Consider the following 26,674-nt stretch of genomic DNA (forward strand, 5'->3'; position numbering starts at 1 on the left):
TGTCCTCTCCCTGGGCCCTGCCCTCCCATCCATGCCTCTCTGCCCTCCCATCCATGCCTCTCTGCCCTTCCCTCCGCACCCTGGGGCCTTTAAATCTTTTACTTCCGGTCGCAGCAGCGTCAGTGAAAGCGGAGCGCTGCCGACGTCTCCCTTCCCTTTGCGCTCTTGGTTCCCTCAGTGTCCGCCTTCTTCTGACGTCAGAAAAAGGCGGGACACTGAGGGAACCAACGAGTGCAAGGGAAGGGAGACGTCGGCAGCAGTGGCGTAGCTAGGATAGTTGACACCCGGGGCCGGTCATTGTTTAACACCCCCCCCCCCAAATCCAGTACTAGGCATACCGAGAATACAAAACACTCACGACCTATAGAGCAATTTTACCATAACATAAGCAGTCGTTTCTACGAGTCACACAAGGAAAAGGAAAGCATCTTAAGCACTACAGTGAGCACTAGAACATCAATTCACCTATTGTAAAACGAAACCAGACAGAATAGTACAGATCGTCAATCCTGCACAGTCAATGGCAACTGAAAGCCATGTCTTTTTCACAAACACAGATACACCCTAATCCACTATAGAATAAGTAATCATAAACTTTCTATTTAGACAAAAATTAAACTGAACCCCCGATGCCAGACTCTGCATACAATGCAACACCACAGAAACAGAAAATGTCTCCTAGTACTGTGCAAAATATAAAGACAGCAGATGTAAATTTGAAAAAACTAACAAATACCAATCACCACTTTACAAATTAACAAATAGAAATAAAACAAATACAGAAAATAAAATAATACCATTTTATTGGACTAATACATTTAGCTTCCAGAGGCCAAAATCTCCTTCCTCAGGTCAATACAGTATAGTGCTATTACAGTATCCTATCCTGATCTGAGGAAGGGGGTTTTGTTTTCTGAAAGTTAAGTCAAAATGTATTAAAATTAGTCCAATAAAAAGATTACCTTATTTACATGTTCTATTTATAAACATTTATTAACACAGCTAAAATACTATATCCTAAAGCAAAATAATAAAAATATATATTTACAATTTGTTGTCTTTGGTTTCTGCTTTCCTCATCTTCTTTTCACCGTCTTCCTTCCATCCAGCATCTGTCTTCGCTCTCTGCCATCCAGTGTCTGCCCTCTCTAATGTCCCTTCCATCCACATCTGCCCTTTATTTCTGCCCCTTCCATCCACCATCTGCCCCAGTCTGCCATCTCTCTCTCCCCCTTCCATCCACCATCTCCCTTCTCTCTCTCCTTTCCCTCTAGCATTTGCCCTCTATCTCTGCCCCCTTCCATCCACTGTCTGCTCTTTCACTCCCTTCTATCCACTGTCTGCCCTTTCTCTCTGCTCCTTCGATTCACCATTTGCCCTCTCTCTTTCCCCCTCCCATCCATTCAGGGTCTGTCTGCCCTCCCTCTCACTCCCCATTCCATCCAGGATCTATCCCCCCTCTCTCACTGCCCCCTCTTTTCGGCTCCCAGTTCCCACCTGCGGCTGCCCCTAGTTTCAGATCCATTGATTCTCCCATCCACCCCTGCCCCAGGCATGACCCCATTCTCCCTCCTGCTCACTTTTCAGACCCCAGTTCCAGCTCCATGCCCATTCTCCCATCGGTCTCCCACCCAGTCCCTTCTGCCCATCCGAGTCCCCCTCACCCCATCTGTCTCCCACCCAGTCCCTTCTGCTATCCAAGTGCCCCCCACCCTCACCCCATCTGTCTCCCACCCAGTCCCTTCTGCCCATCCGAGTCCCCCTCACCCCATCCGGCTCCCACCCAGTCCCTTCTGCCCATCCGAGTCCCCCTCACTCCATCTGTCTCCCACCCAGTCCCTTCTGCTATCCAAGTGCCCCCCACCCTCACCCCATCTGTCTCCCACCCAGTCCCTTCTGCCCATCCGAGTCCCCCTCACCCCATCCGGCTCCCACCCAGTCCCTTCTGCCCATCCGAGTCCCCCTCACTCCATCTGTCTCCCACCCAGTCCCTTCTGCTATCCAAGTGCCCCCCACCCTCACCCCATATGTCTCCCACCCAGTCCCTTCTGCCCATCCGAGTCCCCCTCACCCCATCTGGCTCCCACCCAGTCCCTTCTGCCCATCCGAGTCCCCCTCACCCCATCTGGCTCCCACCCAGTCCCTTCTGCTATCCAAGTGCCCCCCACCCTCACCCCATCTGTCTCCCACCCAGTCCCTTCTGCTATCCGAGTCCCCCCCCCCACCTTCACGGTCACCCCATCTGTCCCCCACCCTCACCCTGCCTCGTCTTCTCCCTGCCACCCGTCTTTAAAAAGAAATTGCCGATGCGATAGCGAGCGCAGCACCTCGTGTGCAAGTAAAAGAAGCGAATCCGATCATCTCATTGGGCCTTCCTTCACTGTCCCGCCCTAGAGGAAATAGGAAGTTGCGTCAGAGGAGGGCGGGACAGTGAGGTAAGGCCCAATGAGATGATCGGATCCGCTTCTTTTACTTGCACACGAGGTGCTGCACTCGCTCGGCAAATAAATTTAAAGAGCTGGTGCGGGAGGGGGGGGGGGTGCCAGGATGAAGAGCAGCGGGAGCGGCGGCACCCCCCTCTCTGGTGCCAAAAGATTTAAAGTCCTCGGCGGGGCAAGGGTAAGCACTGCAGCGGCGCCCTCCAGAGGTGGGCGCCCCCCTGCGGCGCTTACCTCGCTTACCGCATCGGCACGGCCCTGGGGAGGTCGTCCCATCCCCGCTATCATTTTAGTCGCCCTTCGCTGCACCTTTTCCAATTCTACTATATCTTTCTTGAGATGCGGCGACCAGAATTGAACACAATACTCAAGGTACGGTCGCACCATGGAGCGATACAAACAGTATTTGTCAAGACCGTGTCCTGAAACAGCAATCCGAATGGCCATGTTGACATGAGTGAGATAAGTGAAATCTGAATATCTGAGTATATGAGAAACAATTTATTACAGTTGATTCAGTTTTTATATAAAATGAAAAAATAAAAATAAAAGAGAAGTTGTGATTAAGCAATTAAAGCATCAATAAGAACAATTGGATTCTGGTAGCAATTATGGAGCAATTGCTGTGCGAGTCACGAGGCTGTGATCCCTGCATGAAAAAAAGCCACTACCAAGGTCCTAGATACCGGTTCTACAATTGTATATTAATTAAAACCTAGAACAATAAGTGGGAATTACCAGTGGGCTTTGTGTTTGTGTTATTAAATACTCCGCTAAATAAAAGTAATTGTACTTGTCAAGAGTTGATTTATCAGATAGGATACTAGTGTAACAGGTCAAATACATGTCTATATTTACAGCCATAGAGCTGGTGTAAATGCTAGCATGTAGATCATTAAAGAACACGCGTACAGTATCTTATAATCTATGCATGCAAATGTGCACGCCGCAGGGGGACCCAGGGCAGTTGCTCTGTTTGCACATTCCTAATGCCAGCCCTGGTGCCCTGCCCACAATTCACCCAAACTCCACCCATGTGAATGCCCACCTGCAAGTACCTGCCATTAAATATGGGCGCATACTTACAGTATAGAGTTAGTGGGAAACTGAAAATGTATGCATGTATGTGTAAATGCACACAAAGGACTAGAATACAAGCACTTATGCACATTCTTTACACCTAAAGTACCCCTTATAAGTGCACAAATACAATTACAAGTACTTATATTTGGTCTCTAACTTAAAAAAACTTCTAGGCAGATTACAATAATATGTCTAGGTATACTTAGAATGTATAAACAATAAAGAAAAAAGCCATCTAACCAGCTTGCTTACCAATGACTTCTCAGTAGACTTTTCATGTCGTCCCTTTAGCCTTCACCAGTGTCCTGTCAGATGATTTACTGAGTAAAGTTCAGATAAAGTGAAGAGAAGCTTTCATACCTTAATGTTAATAAACTTTAAAATAGAGACAAGTTAGTGTTACAAACTTGGGACTAAACTTTAAATATGTCTCAAATAGCCAACAGATACGGTATTAGGTTAAAAAATAACTCCCCACATAACCACTAAACTTCCTCTTGAAAACTCAATGAAGATATTAACAGTTACACGGAGTTCCCATAGTTCACAACAAGAAGTACCAGCAGCTTTGAATAAAGCTAAGTATTGTGACATTTTTTTTTTTAATTATTATTATAGAGAGTATGGAGGAGTGGCCTAGTGGTTACGGTGGTGGACTTTGATCCTGAGGAACAGAGTTCAATTCCCACTTCAGGCACAGGCAGCTCCTTGTGACTCTGGGCAAGTCACTTAACCCTCCATTGCCCCATGTAAGCCGCATTGAGCCTGCCATGAGTGGGAAAGCGCAGGGTACAAATGTAACAAAAATAAAATAGATACTATTGTTGATTCTACATGGAATGTTGCTACTATTGGAGATTCTACATGGAATGTTCCACTAGCAACATTCCATTCCATGTAGAAGGCTGCGCAGGCTTCTGTTTCTGTGAGTCTGACGTCCTGCACGTACGTGCAGGACGTCAGACTCACAGAAGCAGAAGCCTGCGCAGCCACATTGGTGATCTGCAAGGGCCGACTTCTACATGGAATGTTGCTAGTGGAATAGCAACATTCCATGTAGAATCTCCAATAGAAGCAACAGTGGAGGAGTGGCCTAGTGGTTAGGGTGGTGGACTCTGGTCCTGGGGAACTGAGGAAGTGAGTTCAATTCCCACTTCAGGCACAGGCAGCTCCTTGTGACTCTGGGCAAGTCACTTAACCCTCCATTGCCCCATGTAAGCCGCATTGAGCCTGCCATGAGTGGGAAAGCGCAAGGTACAAAAGTAACAAAAATAAAATAGATAAGTACATAAGTACATAAGTAGTGCCATACTGGGAAAGACCAAAGGTCCATCTAGCCCAGCATCCTGTCACCGACAGTGGCCAATCCAGGTCAAGGGCACCTGGCACGCTTCCCAAATGTAAAAACATTCCAGACAAGTTATACCTAAAAATGCGGAATTTTTCCAAGTCCATTTAATAGCGGTCTATGGACTTGTCCTTTAGGAATCTATCTAACCCCTTTTTGAACTCCGTCAAGCTAACCGCACGTACCACGTTCTCCGGCAACGAATTCCAGAGTCTAATTACACGTTGGGTGAAGAAAAATTTTCTCCGATTCGTTTTAAATTTACCACACTGTAGCTTCAACTCATGCCCTCTAGTCCTAGTATTTTTGGATAGCGTGAACAGTCGCTTCACATCCACCCGATCCATTCCACTCATTACTTTATACACTTCTATCATATCTCCCCTCAGCCGTCTCTTCTCCAAGCTGAAAAGCCCTAGCCTTCTCAGCCTCTCTTCGTAGGAAAGTCGTCCCATCCCCACTATCATTTTCGTCGCCCTTCGCTGTACCTTTTCCAATTCTACTATATCTTTTTTGAGATACGGAGACCAGTACTGAACACAATACTCCAGGTGCGGTCGCACCATGGAGCGATACAACGGCATTATAACATCCGCACACCTGGACTCCATACCCTTCCTAATAACACCCAACATTCTATTCGCTTTCCTAGCCGCAGCAGCACACTGAGCAGAAGGTTTCAGCGTATCATCGACGACGACACCCAGATCCCTTTCTTGATCCGTAACTCCTAACGCGGAACCTTGCAAGACGTAGCTATAATTCGGGTTCCTCTTACCCACATGCATCACTTTGCACTTGTCAACATTGAACTTCATCTGCCACTTGCACACCCATTCTCCCAGTCTCGCAAGGTCCTCCTGTAATCGTTCACATTCCTCCTGCGACTTGACGACCCTGAATAATTTTGTGTCATCGGCGAATTTAATTACCTCACTAGTTATTCCCATCTCTAGGTCATTTATAAATACATTAAAAAGCAACGGACCCAGCACAGACCCCTGCGGGACCCCACTAACTACCCTCCTCCACTGAGAATACTGGCCACGCAATCCTACTCTCTGCTTCCTATCTTTCAACCAGTTCTTAATCCATAATAATACCCTACCTCCGATTCCATGACTCTGCAATTTCTTCAGGAGTCTTTCGTGCGGCACTTTGTCAAACGCCTTCTGAAAATCCAGATATACAATATCAACCGGCTCCCCATTGTCCACATGTTTGCTTACCCCCTCAAAAAAATGCATTAGATTGGTGAGGCAAGACTTCCCTTCACTAAATCCGTGCTGACTTTGTCTCATCAGTCCATGTTTTTGTATATGCTCTGCAATTTTATTCTTAATAATAGCCTCCACCATCTTGCCCGGCACCGACGTCAGACTCACCGGTCTATAATTTCCCGGAGATTCTATTGGAGATTCTACATGGAATATATTCCACTAGCAACATTCCATGTAGAAGTCGGCCCTTGCAGATCACCAATGTGGCCACGCAGGCTTCTGCTTCATATGTGCAGGACGTCTGTGAGGACGTCAGACTCACAGAAACAGAAGCCTGCGCAGCCTTCTACATGAAATGTTGCTAGTGGAATAGTAACATTCCATGTAGAATCTTCAATAGTATCTATTTTATTTTTGTACCTTGCACTTTCCCACTCATGGCAGGCTCAATGCGGCTTACATGGGGCAATGGAGGGTTAAGTGACTTGCCCAGAGTCACAAGGAGCTGCCTGTGCCTGAAGTGGGAATCGAACTCAGTTCCTCAGGACCAAAGTCCAATCACCCTAACCACTAGGCCACTCCTCCACTCATTAATAACAAAGGTGGAGAGATCATGGGTAAAATTAATTGCAGGAAAAAGAGATGCATCTTAACATGGAGACTGGCTCTGAGACTGTCCTCCACCCCTCCTTATTCACCCACTACTAAGCCTCCCAATCACCCTGAGGCCACGTGGGCCAGTCCTGGGACTCTTAAAGGATTGCTGGGCTGCAACCTTACATGTATTTTCCAGGAAAAGGTAACTTGTAGCTATTCTTTTCCAGACACTCACCCAGAGCTTTTTCTTCACCCACCCGCTCACCATATGGTCAAGTATTGATACAGTGGTGGGATACTAAGATTTGAACTTGTATTTTATGGGTGTTTTTATTGTTTGTTTTATGTATTTTAATTATGAATGTACTTTTTGGAATCCACATAGAGTTTGGACATATAGACCATAAGGACTATAGGTATTTTAGATAAATAAATGACCTGTTATTATAGAAATAGGGCTTCTGATTTTACAGATCAATGTTTAAACACCAGCAGCAGTGTTTAAATGATTTACTTTTATTCACTACTGCTATCTGCATAGCGAATGATGCTGAATACAGGGCCAGGGCTAGGGACTCTGTCACTCCCTGCAAACTATCAGTCGGTGTCCCCCCCATTCTAGTATCTCCTTTCTCTCTTCTTCCTCCCCTGTTCTCCCACCCACCTCCAGGGTTACAAAGTTCTAATGGACATTTACCTATTACCTGCATCTGTTAGCAGATGTTCTGTTGCGTCTCCCTCACCTGCCTAGTCTAACTTAAAAATACTTTTTTCTAAACAGAGGGTTTACGGCACCAGTGGCGTAGCACATGTTTAGCAGTAGCTGGTGGGGATCCCAAGCTCCGCCAGTTGAAGACTTCCCCCTGATGGTAATGAAAACGCTACTGTCTATGATACTGGAACCTGTACATGCTCAGTTTTCAGCATATGCTTGATGCAGACGGCCAAGATGGAAAGAAGTGTTTTCCCACCAGCTGAGATTTTTTCATGGTGGTGGGGGAGGGAGAACACTTGGTGCCCACCCACTTCTTGCTCAGGCCCACCCAAAATCTGTTGTCTGGCTAAGCCCCTGTACGGCACGGGAGCAATTCAAACATGCTGCCTTCGACCTCCTCGGCAATCTTCCTCTGCCGCCTAGGTGGAAACAGGAAGTTGTGCTTTTGTCAGAGGTGGGGCAGACCATGGCAGAAGGAGAGGGAGATTGCTGAGGAGGACGGTAGTTCTATTATTAGGTTTTAGTTCGCTTTTCTCGAGTTTACCTCATTTATTGTATTCATGTTTATATTTGGCCACATTTACTGTTATTATATTGTTAACAACATTGTAAGTTTTATGTTAAACTGTACCTGCTGTGCACCACCTTTGGTGAATCTCTTCATAAAGGTGGTTAATAAATCCTACTAAATAAATAAACTGTAAAGATGGTGAACTGATAACTGGCACACTCCTTGCAGATGGGTGAAATGTTTACACTCTGCCCTCACTGCACCCCAGTACTATCTGGATATTGTCTACAGTTATCCGGAAAAGCGCTTTTGAATGTCGGGGGGTCTTAGGCTTGAACTAATAAATACCCATAAAGTACCACTGTATTTATTTATGACATTTATACCCCACATTTTCCTGTACAATTTTGAGTGGATGGAAGTGAGGAGAGAGAGGGGCCAGGTGCTAGATGGAAAGGGGGGAGAGACAGAGAGCAGATGCTGGATGGAAAGGGGAGAGAAAGAGAGAGAGAGGCCAGATGCTGGATGGAGGAGGGAGAAAAAGAGGAGAGACTCTGGATGTAAGTGAGGAGAGAAGGGTCAGATGCTGGATGGAAAAGGGGAGGGGTAGAGGGAGAGGGGGGCAGATGGTGGAAGTGTTGCAGGAATTGAGATAGGAATTTGTGATACTTCAGGAGTCAGACAGCACACACCAGTATGAGAGAGAAATCTTCTTTATTTGCCAGCAAACAAAGCAGGACATCAGTTCTAGCTCTCTTCTCTTCTCTTAGCTCTTTGTGTCTTTCTCTCAGCTCTCTGTGTCTTTGTCTCAGCTGCTTCTCTTCTTATGCTGTCTTCTCCTTCTTCTGTCTGTTCCTTCTGTCCTTCTCTTTCTTCTGAGCTCCTTCTGACGTAAACTGCTTCTGCTCCCACTTAAATAGGGTCCTAAGCCCTCCTCCTAGCCTAGCCCCCTTTACTCCCAATTGGTTAAGAAACTGATTGGCTACCTTGCCTCAACCAATCATTACTTTTGAAATATCAGTTACATAGGTTCCAGACATCCTAAACTGACCTGTGACCTGGGGCCCCTCATGCCAGACATTTGGTCTCCAGTCTCTTACATTTCTCATTATGATTGATGTCTCATCTATAGCTTAAACTGGATTCCCTTAGAGACTAAGAGGCCCCATCTAACATTGGTTATTCTCATATTCCTAATCAGCTTCATACTACCTACTAACTAAACTCTGGCATTCATTAAAGAGGTCAAAAGTCAGTCTTACTTAATAGCATACATATCAGGCTATTACTTTCAAGATCATTTCTGCATTTTACCTATAATTAATCAAGGAGAAGAGAGCTGACTAGTCCTGACCTTTTTCACCTATCAGCTTCCTTCACAAAACTAGCTAAGACCACAGAAAACTCAAAACATATGTTGGCCTCTCCACAACAGACAAAGAGTAACATTAGATTTAAAAAAGTATTCTACATTTAACTACACAGAGTAAACATATTCTAAAATAAGCATTCTTATAAGACATATCTAAACATCAGGAATATCTAGAATTATTTAGAATCCAACTATTTCCTTATAACAAAATCTACATATCAAGAACTTCTGAAATAGTATTTCAGCCTTTTAAACTTCAGCATGTCTGGCTCATTCCTTTGTTCATTCATAATAGTTTACAGCTGTGCCAGCATTTAGCAATCCATCCCTCACAAGGGTCTTTCTGACCTTTCTGACCCAGCCCGGCAAGACTTTCAAATAATATGAACCATCTGGCATTCCTTTGCTCTGCTTGCAAGGTAAAAAGCTGATTTTGAAATAGGAATTCAAACACCACTTTTAAACCCCAGATTTTAACAGTTAATATCACTTCTTATATATATATAATTTCTTTGTCCACTGCCTCAGAAGAAAAGGGGAGGAGAGAGGGAGCAGATGCTGGATGGAAAGGGGAAAGAGGGGGCAGACGCTGGATGGAAAGGGGAGGAAGAGAGAGAGAGGGAGCAGATGCTGGATTGAAAGGGTGAGAGAGGGGCAGATGCTGGATGGAAAGGGGGGGAGAGAGGGGCAGATGCTAGCGACAGTTAAGAAGCGATCGAGGAAAGAAGAAACAAGAGACTGGGACCGACACAATTAGAAAAAGTAAATGGCCAGATAAAGGTAGGAAAAAATGAATTTTATTTTTAGTTTAGGATAAAGTAGTGTGGTAGCTGTGTTAATAAATACAGAAAATGGAAATAAGGTGATATCTTTATTGGACTAATGTTAACACTTTTTTGACTAATGTTTGGAGACTCAACCCTCCTTTCTCATGTCAGAACAGAATACCTTATAGCAAAAGTAAGAACCAAGAGCCTTCAAAATTGGGACAAAGTTCCTTTAATCACATAACTTGGACAACAATCTTCCAAAAGTATCCAAGTTATGTGATTAAAGGAACTTTGTCCTGATTTCGAGGGCTCTTGTTGCTTTCTTTTGCTATTTGGACTTTGTTCTGTACTTTGAACCCTCTCTGTGCTGGGCTGAGAACGGAATACCTTAACAGCAGTATAGTGTCCCGGCCTGAGGAAAGAGGTTTTGGCCTCTGAAGCTAATTGAAAAATGTATTTAGTCCCATCAAATGGTATCATCATATTTTCCATTTTTTGTTTTATTTGTATTTGTTAACCTATAGTACAGTGATTGAAATATGTCAGTATTTGAAATTTGCATCCGCTGTTGACCCGCTGTGAGACTACCACAAGAAGTCTCAGCCACCATTTGGAAAACACAGTGGCGCCGGTGGGTGGGGGAATAGCGGCAGCGCAGCGGGCAGGAAAGAACATAATCACTCCCACCAGGGCACTTCAGGTAGGACCGGGATGGCGGGGGCGTCAGCAGAGGCGGTGTGGGGGGGACAGCAACGCAGCGGTAGGAGGGGCATTGGGTAGCAGCCAGGCGAGGGGCCCAGACCACTCTCAGTCCACCCCTGACTGCTGGAATTCCTTCCAATACCTTTACCAATAAGGAGATGGAAGCAACTGGCCTGTAGTTGGCAACATCTCACTCAGTGAGCCTATACTATAGGGCTGATAGTATCTGAGGATCTGAAGGCGACGAAACAGTGTGACAAGGCGGTGGCCGTAGCTAGAAGTTTGCTAGGCTGTATAGGGAGAGGCATGACCAGCAGAAGAAAAGAGGTGTTGATGCCCCTGTACAAGTCGTTGGTGAGGCCCCACCTGGAGTATTGTGTTCAGTTTTGGAGGCCGTATCTTGCTAAGGATGTAAAAAGAATTGAAGCGGTGCAAAGAAAAGCTACGAGGATGGTATGGGATTTACGTTACAAGACGTATGAGGAGAGACTTGCCGACCTGGACATGTATACCCTGGAGGAAAGGAGAAACAGGGGTGATATGATACAGACGTTCAAATATTTGAAAGGTATGAATCCGCAAACGAACCTTTTCCGGAGATGGGAAGGCGGTAAAACGAGAGGGCATGAAATGAGATTGAAGGGGGGCAGACTTAAGAAAAATGTCAGGAAGTATTTTTTCACGGAGAGGGTGGTGGATGCTTAGAATGCCCTCCCGCGGGAGGTGGTGGAGAGGAAAACTGTAACGGAATTCAAACATGTGTGGGATAAACATAAAGGAATCCTGTTCAGAAGGAAGGGATCCTCAGGAGCTTAGCCTTGAATGGGTGGCAGAGACGGTTGGGAGGCAGGGCTAGTGCTGGGTAGACTTATACGGTCTGTGCCAGAGCTGGTGGTGGGAGGCGGGGCTGGTGGTTGGGAGGCGGGGATAGTACTGGGTGGACTTATACGGTCTGTGCCCTGAAAAAGACAGGTACAAATTAAGGTAAGGTATACACAAAAAACTAGCACATATGAGTTTATCTTGTTGGGCAGACTGGATGGACCGTGCAGGTCTTTTTCTGCCGTCATCTACTATGTTACTATGTAAGAGTGTTTTAGTAATAGGGGTTAAAATTATAGAACCCTTCTCAGCTGGGAAGAGGCCTTGAGAAAACAAGAAAGATGTATGTTCCCGGAGAAGTTCAATGAACAAGCTAGGGGCATTCTTCAGAAGATTAGTTGGACAGGCATTAAGGATACAATGGGACGAGGAATACTTTGAAAGGAAGAATTTAACGAAACAGTTAAATTCTTCCTTTCGTAGTATTCCTCATCCCATTGTATCCTTTCAGAGGAGGGTAACTGAAAAGAAGGCCAAAATCTATCAGCAGGGATGCCAGCCCATTGATCGGCCCATGAAACTTGAAGAGCAACATTGCTACCAGGGGACTGGAGAACTGCCCTCCTAATAGTTGCTATTTTCAACATAAAGTGAATAGAATAAAGGAATAGCCGAATGATTAGAGCAGAAAGCTGAGAACCAGGGAAGCCTGATTCAAATCCCACTGTATCAACCTTTGATCTTGGACAAGTATTTTTCTTTTAATTTTCTTTATTAAAGATTTTACATATATCTAAGCAAGCAAAAAACTTGTACAGAAAATTGGCCAAGCATCAAGAAAACATCGTAATATCAAGAAATAAATTTACTCAGTATCCAAAAAAGTCCTCAATATAAGGGAGAGCAAGAGATAATTAAAAAAAAAGGAAATTAGGTAACAATATCAAAAACAGGCAAAATTCCCGTGAGATAAGTTACAAATATTTTCTTTAGTGAGAATAGCTGATATAACTCAAGGCTGGGGGTCCTGCACAACCAAAGAGAGACCCTGTCCAGTAGCAACAACCTTTTTACTCAAAAAAAAAAAGTGGCCTGCGGTAGTGGGGACACATGTTTTTGGCGCATGCCGGGCAAGTTTTAACCGCTTCTGGGAAAAAGAGCTTTTTTTCAATGGGCCGGAAAAAGGGCTTGTGGTAAAACTGAAACCAGCTTGTGCCTATTTACGGCCTGAGCCCTTAACACCACCCACTGATTTAGCAGTAAGAGCTCACTCGCTACACGCACGGTGACCAGGCAGCGCAAGCTAACTGCCAATTAATGCCAGAAATGCTGCCTAGGGTAGGAAATTAAAAAATCATTTGTCCCGGTGGTATGGGTGTGTGCCAAATCTGAAATTAATGCCAGGGGGTGTGCTATCCTGATGGTAGTCTCATTTTGGCTCATGCTGCACACATGTTGAGCCTACCGCACCTTTGCAAAAGGGCCTCTTAGGGCACTGTTTACTAAGCCAAGCTGTAGGCGGCGAGCTAGCATTTTTAGCGTGTACTAAGGCTAGAGACACCCATATATTCCTATGGTGTCTCTAGCATTAGGTGGAAAATGATAAAAGCAGATCGGCAATCGATATACATCAACTTTAATTCAGGGGTCAATAAGCGGATTCCAACTTCAGCAAAAACGCTGTTTGTGAAGTGCAATCCTTGTTACTAGTAGAACAGCGTATACAAGCACTCCTCACAATCGCTGGAAAAAACTATTGTGAAGAGTGCTTGTATACGCTGTTCTACTTTTCATGGAGAGGGTGGTGGATATGTGGAATGCTCTCCCGCGGGAGGTGGTGGAGATGAAAATGGTAATGGAATTCAAACATGTGTGGGATAAACACAAAGAAATCCTGTTTAGTAGGAATGGTTCCGTGGAATCTTAGCGGAGATTGGGTGGCGACGCCGGTAATTGGAAACAAAACGGGAGCTGGGCAGACTTCAACGGTCTTACGCCCTGATCGTGACTAAATAGATAGGGATGGGCTGGAGTGTAAATTTTAAGGGGCTTTGATGTTAGCTTCAGAACTTAGTACAACAGTAGTACTGGGCAGACTTCTACGGTCTGTGCCCTGAGATAGGCAAAGACAAATCAAACTCGGGTATACATATAAAGTATCACATACCATGTAAAATGAGTTTATCTTGTTGGGCAGACTGGATGGCCATCATTTACTATGTTACTAGTAACAAGGATTGAACTTCACAAATAGTGTTTTTGCTGGTTTTTTTCAACGCTGAAGTTAAAATCCGCTTATTGACCCCTGAGGCAGCCCTTCTGGGTGAAACACAGCCAGTGTCGGGCAATACTAAAGATTATTTGCACAAATGAAAGCCGATGTATATCGATTGCTGATCTGCTTTTAGCATTTTCCATCTTGGAGTTTGCGACTCGATTGCTTTTCTGTTTTTTGGGACCGTCTCTAGCATTAGTACATGTTAATTTTTAGCACACGCTAAAAACGTGCTGAATATCCAAATATTCGGCGGCCACCAGTATTTATCTGGGTACTGGCGATATTAGGGTTGTGGTTCTGATTTCCCTATTCAATTCACTAAGAAAAGCAAGACTACAAGTCCCTGAATGCATTGGGGTAAGCCCAGGATTGGATCAACCCTGTCGTGCAAATCAGGATCTAGTTGGCAACCCTAGATGATATTCAGATGGGTACCCAGGTAACTACTTGGATAAGGTTAGGGCTAATCTAGCGTGCATGTTGTGTGAAAACACCCATAAACATTGATTTTTTTTTTTTTTTTTGCATCCTCAAAGAACCCTTAAGGAGCTGGAAAATAAACACCTAAGAATAGAAGCCTTGCATATAATGTTGAATATTCTGTTAATATTTATTACCTTGCTCTACATTTATCTTTGGACAACTTTATGGTTTGTTGCAGCTGCTGAGGTACCAACACTAGAACAGGGGCGTAGCCAGACAGCAGATTTTGGGCGGGCCTAGGCAAGAAGTGGGTGGGCACCAAATGTTCTCTCCCCCACCCCCACATCAAAAAAATATCTCAGCTGGTGGGAAAAAGCTTCTCTCCAGTCTCCTTGGCAGTCTGCAGCAGGCATGCGCTGAAAACTGAGCATGCGAAGGTGCCAGTATTGTGGAGAGCAGCATTTTCATTACCATGTGCTACTGTTGGATGGGCCTGAGCCCTAAGTGGGTGGGCCCCAGCACACCCAGGCCCACCTGTGGCTACGCCACTGCACTAGAAGCCTCTAAGTTATGTTGGGAAGTTTTTACATGGACATGAGAAATTTGGGAGGGACAAAATAGCCCCTGTGATGACAGGCTCGTGTGCTGGATAATATGGAATGTGTTTGGCTGTACTGATACAAAAGTGTTTGTGTTGCCAGACACTCTTGCAAAATTAGTTCTGGGCTCACTTTATTGAGCTCATAATGCTCGAGGCATTTTCCGTGTTGCCAGATACTGCAGGTTGCATGATGATGGGGAACTTGTCTGGCAGCCGCAGTAGTGATAAACATTGCACAGTTCATCACCACAGTTTTCATTTTTGAAGTGTTGAAGACTATTTTCTTTCTCTGGATGGCTGCTCTCATTTTATCCACCATGTCAATGATGCCAAGAGGCATCTTAAGAGGTAGGTTTGTGGCCACACCCTCTACCTAGCTTATGTCCCACCTCATTCTGCCAATACCTCACCCCACTCCATTCCCGCTACTACACTTCTTTGCCAGAAATGCAACTCTGAACAGCTTCAAATCTCCCAGCCCACACTTCCTGCTTTTTAATCTTGCAGTAGGATGTGTCAGCTGTGAAATTTCAAGATGCTCATGCGGGGCGTAGCCAGCCTTCTGTGGGAGAGGGGTCCAGAGCCCGGGGGGAGGGGGCACATTTTAGCCCTCCCCCCGGCGCCGCCCCCCCCTCCCGCCGCGAACCCGCCGCGAACCCGCCGCCGCTGCAGCCTACCTTTACTTTTGCTGGCGGGGGATCCCACTCCCCGCCAGCCGACGTCTTCTTCTTAGTCGCTTCCTGCTCTTCAATTTGTTTGCTGACGTCCTGCACGTTGTACGTGCAGGACGTCAGACTCAGAGAACAGACCTGCACGTACAATTACGTGCAGGACATCAGCAAACAAACTGAAGAGCAGGAAGGACTGAGAAGACGTCGGCTGGCGGGGAGTGGGATCCCCCGCCAGCAAAAGTAAAGGTAGGCGGCGGCGGGTTCGCCGGGAGGGGGGTCCTGGGGTGAATCTGCGGGGGGCCCGGCCCCCTCAGGCACCACGTAGCTACGCCACCTGCAGGCAGAGAAACACAGATGTTCTGGCTCCTGAGTCTCCCACGTTTCATGGGAGTTTCCTCACGTAACCCGTCTCACCAACCAGCTCAGTTCCAACCTTTTTACCTTCCACCTCTCAGTCTTCATACACAGTTCAGGTTTTCTCACTTAAGCCCGGGCACAGGCCAGGGCCGGATAAAGATCTGTAAGGCTGTAGGATGTTAAACTGGGCTTAAATCTTAGTATCCTTGAAGAGTCTGGAAGTAAGCTCTTCACTCTCTCTCTCTCTCTCAAGGAATACTTGCTATACCAAGGAGTTATTATTTTACTTGAACGTTACTGAACTCAGCAACAGGTAATTAATCCAACTTCGTAATTCCTTTATATAGAATGAGCATTTGGTTCAAGAGGTTTTCTGTCCATCCAAGACTATTTGGTACAGTCTTATCCACTACTAAAACAGTTTCTTATAACAATCCCAAATTATAACAATCCCTTTGTACTGTGTAATCCAAGGGTATGCTTTTGGCATTGGTGATCACAATTAATTCCTCCAGGAACAGACCTCTTTGTCCTCTCCTCCAGAGTTGCACTTTACTGGGCTGTACCTTCTGGCTTTGAACAGGCTCTTCTCTTTTCCTGTTTATGAGCTGGGCTCCCTCTGCCCACCCAGAGCACACCTTTCAACAGTTACTGCCTTTGGCTAACAATAACTCCCCCTTAAATCAGCCTTAGGTTATCTGGCCTTTCCAGGATACCCCCTTTCCTAACGGTCCCGCCGAGGGTGAAGCCAACCAAAGACCTTGTGCTCTGAGCAACACCTTTCATTACCTTCAAACTCCAAGTCTGTCTCAATCATTAACAAGAAAACATTTCCCTCTGCAACTTATCCCTCACACGCATATCCCTGGGCTGGGTTTCACTCCCACCCAAGAACATCTCTCTCCCTCTCCCCCCCCCCCCCCCCCCAAGGATTCCAGGGAAAGCTAACACCACTCAGTAATCCTCATTATAATGGGGGGTTATATTGAGTTCTTATGGGAGACGGACCGCTGCCACTTTGTGCCTGCAAAACTGTGGGGAAAATGTGGGATATAAATGTGCTAAAATAAATAAATAAATGGTAAATTTTCCAGCATAAGAATTACAAGATTATTTATTTCTCTAGTTTGGCCAGCAGGTGGTGCATGTTTATGTTTAAAGCTGTTACAGAGAAATGACTATTCCTTCTTTAGTTTAACACAGAGAAGAAGATAACCTGCAGTGATGTGGCCAGCTACTTTTAAAAAATGTTGTTCTGGGCTCTGATTGGCCCAGGAGCTGAAATTCAGCTAGGATGTACTGGCTGTTTCTCCAGTCTTAGCCAGAGAGAAGAGAGAGAAAGATCTCTTTGCTGAAACCTTGTGAACAGTTAGCCGTATAGCCTGTGAGCAGCTATACGGATAGTAAACAAATATTTAGATAGAGGGGCATTTTCAAACGGGGACGCCCATCTCTAAGGGTACCCATCTCTGAAGACGTCGCCGTGAAGGGGCGGGGTATCCCGTATTATCGAAACAAGATGGGCGTCCATCTTTCGTTTCGATAATACAGTCGGACACGCCCAAATCTCAATATTTAGGTCGACCTAAGAGATGGACGACCTAAATGTTGAGATGGTCGACTTTAGAGATGGACGACCTCGGTTTTCGCCGATAATGGAAACTGAGGACGCCCATCTCATAAATGACCAAATGCAAGCCCTATGGTTGTGGGAGGAGCCAGCATTCATAGTGCACTGGTCCCCCTCACATGCCAGGACACCAAGCAGGCACCCTAGGGGACACTGTAGTGGACTTCACAAATTGCTCCCAGGTGCATAGCTCCCTTACCTTGGGTGCTGAGCCCCCAACCCCCCCAAAGCCCACTCCCCAGGGCTGCCGAGAGACTGGGCCGGGCACGGGACAAGGCCGCCCCTGGGCCCCCCAACCCGAGGTCGCCGGGCCCCCCTCCACCCGCTACCGGGCCCTCTCTCCACCCTGGGCCCTCTGAACTAACCTTTAAGCGCCTCCCTCACCTTCGCAGCAAGCAGCGGCAGACCTCTCCTTCCTTCTGTGCCGCCCCCTCGCGGACGTTACGTCAGGCGAGGGCAGGACACAGAAGGAAGGAGTGGCCTGCCGCTGCTTGCTGCGAAGGTGAGGGAGGCGCTTAAAGGTTAGTTCAGAGGGCCCAGGGTGGAGAGAGGGCCCAGTAGCGGGTGGAGGGGGGCCCGGCGACCTCGGGTTGGGGGGCCCAGGGGCGGCCTTGTCCCGTGCCCGGCCCAGTCTCTCGGCGGCCCTGGGGAGTGGGCTTTGGGGGGGTTGGGGGCTCAGCACCCAAGGTAAGGGAGGGAGGCACTTAAAGGTTAGTGGGGGTGGGCCTGGGTCCGCCTGCCTGAAGTGCACTGCACCCACTAAAAACTGCTCCAGGGACTTGCATACTGCTCTGATGGAGCTGGGTATGACATTTGAGGCTGGCATAGAGGCTGGAAAAATGTTTTTTGGGGGTTTTTAGGGTGGGAGGGGGTTGGTGACCACTGGGGGAGAAAGGGGAGGTCATCCCCGATTCCCTCAGGTGGTCTTCTGGTCAGTTCGGGCACCTTTTCGAGGCTGGGTCATGAAAAAAATTGGACCAAGTAAAGTCAGACAAATGCTCGTCAGGGACGCCCTTCTTTTTCCATTATCGGCCGAGGACGCCCATCTCTTAACCACGCCCCGTCCCACCTTCGGTACACTGCCGACATGTCCCCGTGAACTTTGGCTGTCCCCGCGACAGAAAGCAGTTGAGGACGCCCAAAATCAGCTTTCGATTATGCCAATTTGTTTCGGAAGATGGGCATCCTTCTCTTTCGACTATGCCACTGATAGTGTTCTAATTGATCCATATTTCAGTAATCTGTTATTTTTTTGCTGATTGCACCTTATCTGTTCATTATTTTCATTTTTCATGACAATAAAAATTTGTAGTTTATTGCCTCTGCTTGTCTGGAGTGAGTAAGAATCCTGGTGGTTTGATGTTGGATCTATGGGTGCTTTCTAGAAACTGCGAGACCACTGGGAGTGTGGCCCCAGTAACAATCACTGGGAATAATTTGAGAGTTGGAGACTTGCCTAGAGGACCCAGTCGGTGGGAGAAGGCTGCTAGTGTAGAGTACAAGCAGCAGGTGGACCTGAGCTGTGCTGGGGATAGACCTTCTAAGTGGCCATGGGGTAGTAATTGACTTTTTTTTACACATTTGTCTTCACAAGTGGTTTAAAATCTTAAGCTAAGTGTTTGTTTTATCACTTTTCTTTGGATCCAATATTCCTATGAAGTTTTTTAGCAAGAAAATAATTGAGATAAGGGTTTTTTTTATGCCAATGAAGAAAGCAGACCCAGATATTTTCCTCCTTATCCCAAGATTTACAATATTGGGTGGAGGCTGGGCACAGAGGCTTTTTCCCTTTCTCATTAAGAGGATCTTGAACTCCATAGGAACAACATTTTTTGAAATGCTTTGCAGTGTATAATAAGAGACTATTTTGTTGTGTTATTTAAAATGATACATTAAAATTCAATATTTCTTTACAGTGATTTATAACGGAAGCTGTATAGCTCTTTGGTTATCTGAACAACGGTTGTAGCTAATGTAGTACAGTCCTTGAATGGTCTGTTTTCAATGGTTAATCTATGTTACACTGAAGAAAAAACATAGTTGAGAAATTGATTACATGATTAGTTTTTAAATCAGGTTTGCTAAATGCTTGCATACAGCTGATTTTCCAATTAGAGTAATCAGAAACTAAAGAACATAATCAATTATGTTCAAATCCATGAACATGAGTTGGGATTATACATTTTCCAGTGCAAAGCAATTAAGAAGCAGCTGGAATTGCTTACTGACGTTGCATCTAGCATTTCAAGTCTAGGGCCAAAGGTTGATATATAGAGGGATAGTTATCAGGGTCCAATACAAGTTGGGCTTTTAGCATCCCTTAAGTTACCATGGTTAATCATTCCCATGGTATATACACAATGCTACTTGTGATCCCTGCGGTATATACACAGCACTGCTTGCAATCAACCTCGCAAACAGCATTATCTTACTGTCCCGGGAGCATCGCACCACAAAGCTGTGGCCTGATGCTCCCATGCATTTCTGGCCATACAGCCAATGATCTCGCCCCCAATATCCCCCACCCAATCATGCCCTGCAAACTTGGAAGTCCTTCCATCAAGTGGTCCCCTGACCCGCAAATTCCCCCCAACCCAGGACACTCTCAACTCAAAAGCTCCCCCCCCCAATCAGTCAAGACCTTAACCCACCCTCCCTTAGGTCTTCCGCACTCCTGGCCTACTTTGAACCTTCCTGGTATCTAGCGGGGTTTGGGCAGGAGCAAAGTCCCATGGCTCCTGCCCTCACTGGCGCCTGGCTCAAAATGGCGCCAATGATCCTCAGTGATAGACTCATGATTACTACCCCACTAGACACCAGGGGAGTTCAAGGGAGGACTGGGAGGGGGCTTACAGGAGGGTAGGGGGAGGTCTTGCCTGATTGGATGGGGTCCTTTTGAATTGGGGGTTCGTTTTGGGTTGGAGGTACTGGATTGGAGGAGTTTCTTTTCAATTGGGGGCATTCTGGATAGGGGGGGATCTGGGTTGGGGACCATTTGATGGGGGCACTTCCAGATCAGTTGTGCCTGATTAGTGGGGGTATTGAGGAGAGCTCACAGGCTCTATAGATGTAAGTGCCCAGGAGCATCTGGCTTCAGCTTTGCAGCCTGATATTCCCAGGATGGAAATATTGCCAGATTTTGGCTGGTGATATTTCCCTGGAGTAATGTGCCTTGCATTATTCACTGTAAGCCCCCATGCTAATCAGCTATTTTACATACATTTGCATCTTTTGCATCTCATTAGTATGTAGCCCACAGCAACTAAAATTACTATGGATTACTGTAAAATAACCAGTGTTAGTGCCATTTACCGCATGTTATGGGGCAAATAATATGGATTATAGACTAAATGCAGCTTGATAACCACCTCCCTTGTCTGGCTTTTGAAGTTACTGATTTGTCACTTCTAGATAGGTTCATGGTAGGTAAAGGTCATTGGGTTAACCAGAAGTAAACACTCATTATTTACAGAAGGAACCAATTCTTTTCAGTTAATCTTTGATTTCTTGCAGATGACTATGCCTGTTCTCAGTCTCTTGGTCACACCAGCACATCGGAAACGTTCCGCAGCATGGCTGTAACCATGGCTTCCAAATATTATTCCACCACGTGAGCTGCAATGGCACTGGTGTCAACGTCTTCCGATGTTCCTCCACTGCCTCTTCTATTCTCTTTATGATCGTATCAAACTGTGGTTCTGTAGCAATGGAAAGTGGATTACTCTCTGATGGATCTCTGGAGAGATCAAAGAGCAGGGGAGGATCATGATGAGTTACTTGTTCACCAGCACATGGGCACATTCGTTTCCTATAGCAGGCTCCAGCACCTTTTGGAGAGAACACCGGTGTCGTATAATGAGCCTTCCACACGGCACCCACTACATGGAAAGAAATAATAATTTGCAAATGGTTACCAGTTTCTAAATCAGTAAAGAAGGGGTTAGCAGCTGCAAACTAATTTCCCTGTTTTTCTCTAAGAAATCCAGTGGCCATGCAGTGAGTTTTCCAAGAGCAAAAGGGATACTAATGAACAACTCTCTACAGAGACAAACTAGCACCAATGGGCTCAATGCTACATGCCGTATGTCACCCAGTCACGCTGCTGGAGGCCAAAGGGAAGGAAGGGCAAAATAAAAGTCAACATTCATAGTGACTGCACAGAAAGCTTAAGGAGTCTGGCCATGTGTATCTCTCATCAGGAGGGAAAGGAGTCTGGACCAAAAGAAAGCCTTTCTTCCCACTGAGGGGCCAATGCAGAAAGCTTTTGTGAGCCGAAGTATGTGGTTCATGTGGAGTATATGCCCAAATTACTGGCCACACAATGCAGAAAGGAGAAGAGTACAGGAGTTAACCCACATGGAAAAACTATGGAGGCAGACATGATCAAAGGTAGATGAAATCTAAAAAATCTTTAATATTGGTGGATTAAAATAATGCCCGACACGGCCATGTTTTGTCCAACATGGGCTGCTTCAGGAGCTTAAGATATACTGTAAAACATAACAAAATATACTATCAATAACAGGACACAAACCTTAGCAAATCTTAAATACATAGACTGTATACATACAAAGCAAATCACTTAAAACTAAAACAACATGAATAAATAATCAAATAATAGTCACGTACATAATGAAGTAAATCATAAATGTATGTATAAACTCATAAAACATACAGTATAGATTGTGCAGACACTCCCTACATCAACATGTAAAATGTATGGGAACGAGAAATCCACCTAAGTGGATGAACACAAACTCCCACGTAAAAATAAAAGCACAAAAAAGTGGGAAATGGACCAATGACTCCAGAGAAACGGGAAATAAAATACCCAAGAACCACTTTATTCAATGACTCAAGATCAGAGATATCATGGTTGGCAGTAAGCCAATGGGTGACCAATGGAGCACTTTCAATTTTTCTATTGATACAGCTACGGTGTTCTATCAATCTTGTTTTTATGGCTCTAACAGTCTTACCAATGTATAACTTAAGGCACGGACATTGTATAATATAAATGACGCATGCAGTATTGCAATCTGAGGTGTGACGTAAATGGAAGGTCTGAAGGGTTGTGGGATGCAAGAAAATAGATGTATCCATGGAGTGTTTGCATACACTACATTTACCACAAGGGCGGTGACCATGGTGGATAAGAGGTTCTCTTATTTCTGGTAAATGAGATGGTATAAGATGTTCTTTAAGATTTTTATTTCTTGAATAAGCCACGACTAAGTTTTTGTCCTTGAAGCAATCTAGATTGTTTAAAATATGCCAATTGCGTCTTATTGATCTCTGTATGTCCTTTGCTAAATGAGAAAACCGTAGAGTACATACAATGTCTGGTTTTTCTCTGTGCGTGGTGGATTGTAATAGAACAGACCTATCTTTAGAAAGTGCTTTGGTATATCCGTCCTTAATGCATTTTTCCGGATAGCCCCTATTAGAAAATCTCTTGCTTAATTGTTCTGCTTGCGTGTTGAAATCTTCAAACCTTGAGCAAATCCTACGTAATCTCAGAAATTGGCTAAGTGGTAGATTTTGCTTCAGGGATGGGTTATGATAACTAGTGTAGTGCAAAAAAACATTTCTATCGGTGGGTTTCCTGTAAATTGACGTCTGAAAAAAATATGTGCCTTTTGAAATATTGAGGTCTAAAAAGTGAACTTGTTCTTCATTATACTCCATTTTGAATTTGAGATTGGGGTCTCGTGAATTGAGCCAAAAATGGAATTGTTGCAGGGATTCTATACTGCCTTGCCATAGGATAAAGATGTCGTCAATGTATCTTTTATATATTTTAATATGTTCTGAAAAACAACATGCAGTGAGATGTTGCTTTTCAAAGTCTGCTACATATAGATTGGCCAAATCGGGAGCCATGGTGGATCCCATGGCAGTGCCTTTTACTTGTTGATAAAAAGTATTTTGAAATAGAAAGTAATTTTTAGTAAGTGCTAATGTCGCACATGTTAGAATGAGGTGATTCGGAATCCTTTTATGAGTGGTTCTTTTGAGGAGAGTCGATTCTATAATCTGTAATGCTTCCATTTGAGGTATATTTGTGTACAGGGATTCGATATCTAACGTAACCATGAGTGTGTCTGTCAAGGTGCCTTCATAATTTTCCAGTATGTTAATCATATCTGTACTGTCACGAACATATGAAGGAATCAAAGGGACAAAAGGTCGAAGGAAGAAGTCTACAAATATGGATAATGGTTCTAAAACAGATCCATTCCCTGATACAATGGGTCTGCCCGGTGGATTCTCTAAAGACTTATGGATTTTGGGTAGCATGTAAATGGTAGGAATGACTGGATGTTTGACTTCTAAAAATTCTCTCTCTTTTTTTGTCAGAAAACCCATCCGTGAGGATATATCTATCAGTTCTTTTATGTCTTCTTGAAGGTCTGGAGTAGGATCCTTATCTAGAGGCACATAAAATTCCAAATCAGATAGTTGACGTAGGGCCTCACTTACATATTGGTGTCTGTCCATCACCACTATCCCACCTCCTTTGTCAGCTGGTTTAATTATTATTTCATGATTACGGCCCAATTGTGCAATTGCTTCTTGTTCTCTCCTGGTGGTGTTGTAGTAGCGTAAATGTTTTTTCTTTTCAAGTTGGCGGACATCATTTTCAACACATGTGGAAAAGGCTTGAATAAGAGGGTTAACTGGACCCGGTGGGATCCAGGTGGAGGTTTTTTTCACTATAGACATATCACTGATCGTAGTTGTGGTATTGGAAAAAGCTTGAATAATCTGTAATTTACGATTGAATTTGAATAAATCAACCCTTGTTTGAAAAGCATTATATTTGACCGTAGGTACAAACGACAGACCTTTTTGCAAAACATCTTTTTCTGTATGGGTCAATGTCTTACTGGAGAGATTGAAAATTGGGATTAGATCCTCTAATGTCTGATTATTTCCTAATTGTGTTGGTATATTCTCCCCCGGTTCTGGTGATGAAAACTCCCTTCTTGATATGGATGGTACTGGTAGTTGGGTGGATAATCCTGGCGATAGGACGATCCTCTGGGTCTGCCTCTGCCCCTGCCCCTGCCTCTTAGGGGAAAATCGTGTTTGATTGGATATTCGGTTTGGTATTCTCTTCCTTTGAAATGATGGTATGTGTTCCTGGAATTGGACATCATTCGTGACTTCTTGAATTCTGTATCTTTGGTCCACAGTTTCTCTAAAAAATCTTAAAGAACATCTTATACCATCTCATTTACCAGAAATAAGAGAACCTCTTATCCACCATGGTCACCGCCCTTGTGGTAAATGTAGTGTATGCAAACACTCCATGGATACATCTATTTTCTTGCATCCCACAACCCTTCAGACCTTCCATTTACGTCACACCTCAGATTGCAATACTGCATGCGTCATTTATATTATACAATGTCCGTGCCTTAAGTTATACATTGGTAAGACTGTTAGAGCCATAAAAACAAGATTGATAGAACACCGTAGCTGTATCAATAGAAAAATTGAAAGTGCTCCATTGGTCACCCATTGGCTTACTGCCAACCATGATATCTCTGATCTTGAGTCATTGAATAAAGTGGTTCTTTGGTATTTTATTTCCCGTTTCTCTGGAGTCATTGGTCCATTTCCCACTTTTTTGTGCTTTCAAATGTATGGGAACCACACTGAATTGTGTTACATACCCTTTAGGTGTCATTCACATCACCATGAAGCATTGCTTTGATTTATAAAGAAAAAAACAATTAAGTGGTTTAACCTTGCTCAGAGTCACAGTGATTCCTTCACAGAGCAGAGACACAGTATTATGTCAGATACTGAGACATGCTTGATATAATCTGAGTGATTTACCAGAACCCCTTAGCATTGGGGGGGGGGGGGGGGGTCTCATGTGGGCATCATCATAAACTTTGTCTAGGTTACAGCTGCCTTTAAATACTGGCTGGGTCACATGACCTTCCCCATGCCGGAAAAAACTGTGAAGCTCAAAGCAGCAGTGTGCTGCTCCAATAAAGATATACTATATAATAAAATGCACCTCCAACATTCTGAAGCTGACTGCATGGCTGAGGCATTCCTGCTCTCTGTATCCATCTCCTGAATTGACATCACGTACTTCCGGGTTCGTCACAAGCAGAAGTGACCAACCACACGAGGTTTCTCGGCTTCAGAATGTTGGGGGTGCATTCTATTAAATAGGATTGGTCAGTTCCTTGAAGCACAGCCAGAGCTCAGCGTGTCTCCTTTTTCGCTCCCCACCTGCAACTCGCTCTCCACGGCGCTGATCAGCTGATTGACACGGCACTGAGGCAGACTCTTCATGCCACCAGCGCCACTCTCCACGGGTCCAGCGCTCATTCTCTTGCCACGCCCATGCGAGACACCACAACAACGCGCACGCGCGGAGCTAAGTACACCCTCACAACTTGCTCTCCACGGCGCTAATCAGCTGATTGATGCGGCACTGAGGCAAACTCTTCCCGCCGCCAGCACCACTCTCCACGGGTCCAGCGCTCATTCTCTCACCATGCCCACGCGAGACACCACAACAACGCACGTGCGCGGAACCAAGTACACCCTCGCACCAAATTAGCTTCACACAGTTCCCTTTCCCCTTCCAGATATGCCCGCGTCTCGCCAAACACAGCACCGCGTGGGCCACATCAAAGAATGGACCGCAAATCAGGTAAGATTTCAGCTTCAGTCTCCTCCCAGTTCAACAGTACCCCCCCCAGGGGGGGGAACGGGGGTCCTGAGACCAGAGAGAGAGAGAAAGAGAGAGAGGGAGGGGGCCTGACACCAGAGAGGGGGGAGCGGTATCTCTGTCACACACACTCTCTCTCTCTCTCTCTCTCACACACTCTATGTCTCACAGTCAGTGACTTTCTCACTCTCACACAATGTCTCTCACACACTCTATGTCTCACACTGTATCACTTTCACTCTCTATTTATTTATTTATTTGTTACATTTGCATCCCACATTTTCCCACCTTTTTGCAGGCTCAATGTGTCACACAGTCACTCACACACTCTCAGTCTCACAGAGAGTCTGTGTCTCACACACACTCTCTCTCTCTCACACACACTGTATCTGTGTGAAACACATTCTCTCTCTCTCTCTCACACTCACTGTGTCT

The 26,674-nt window shown here is 45.2% G+C and overlaps 2 protein-coding genes across 5 annotated transcripts in view; both read right to left on the reverse strand.

Annotated features, from left to right (window-relative positions):
- The window catches only part of LOC115469448 (arylsulfatase D-like), a 74,631-nt gene extending 70,609 nt beyond the window's left edge, over positions 1 to 4,022 (reverse strand). Inside the window, 1 exon segment of the mRNA XM_030202117.1 lies at positions 3,774 to 4,022. Within this exon segment, the coding sequence (XP_030057977.1) occupies positions 3,774 to 3,799 (26 nt within the window). The 5' untranslated portion in view covers positions 3,800 to 4,022.
- Positions 4,023 to 20,168: 16,146 nt separating this feature from the next.
- The window catches only part of LOC115469447 (arylsulfatase D-like), a 217,049-nt gene continuing 210,543 nt past the window's right edge, over positions 20,169 to 26,674 (reverse strand). For all 4 annotated transcript variants that reach the window (XM_030202112.1, XM_030202114.1, XM_030202115.1 and 1 more), the window contains one exon: positions 20,169 to 21,416. In XM_030202112.1, coding sequence (XP_030057972.1) covers positions 21,031 to 21,416 — 386 coding nt within the window. In that variant the 3' untranslated portion in view covers positions 20,169 to 21,030. The remainder of the gene's footprint in view (positions 21,417 to 26,674) is intronic.

Source organism: Microcaecilia unicolor, chromosome 4, assembly GCF_901765095.1.
Source record: "Microcaecilia unicolor chromosome 4, aMicUni1.1, whole genome shotgun sequence".
Classification (NCBI taxonomy): Eukaryota; Metazoa; Chordata; class Amphibia; order Gymnophiona; family Siphonopidae; genus Microcaecilia; species Microcaecilia unicolor.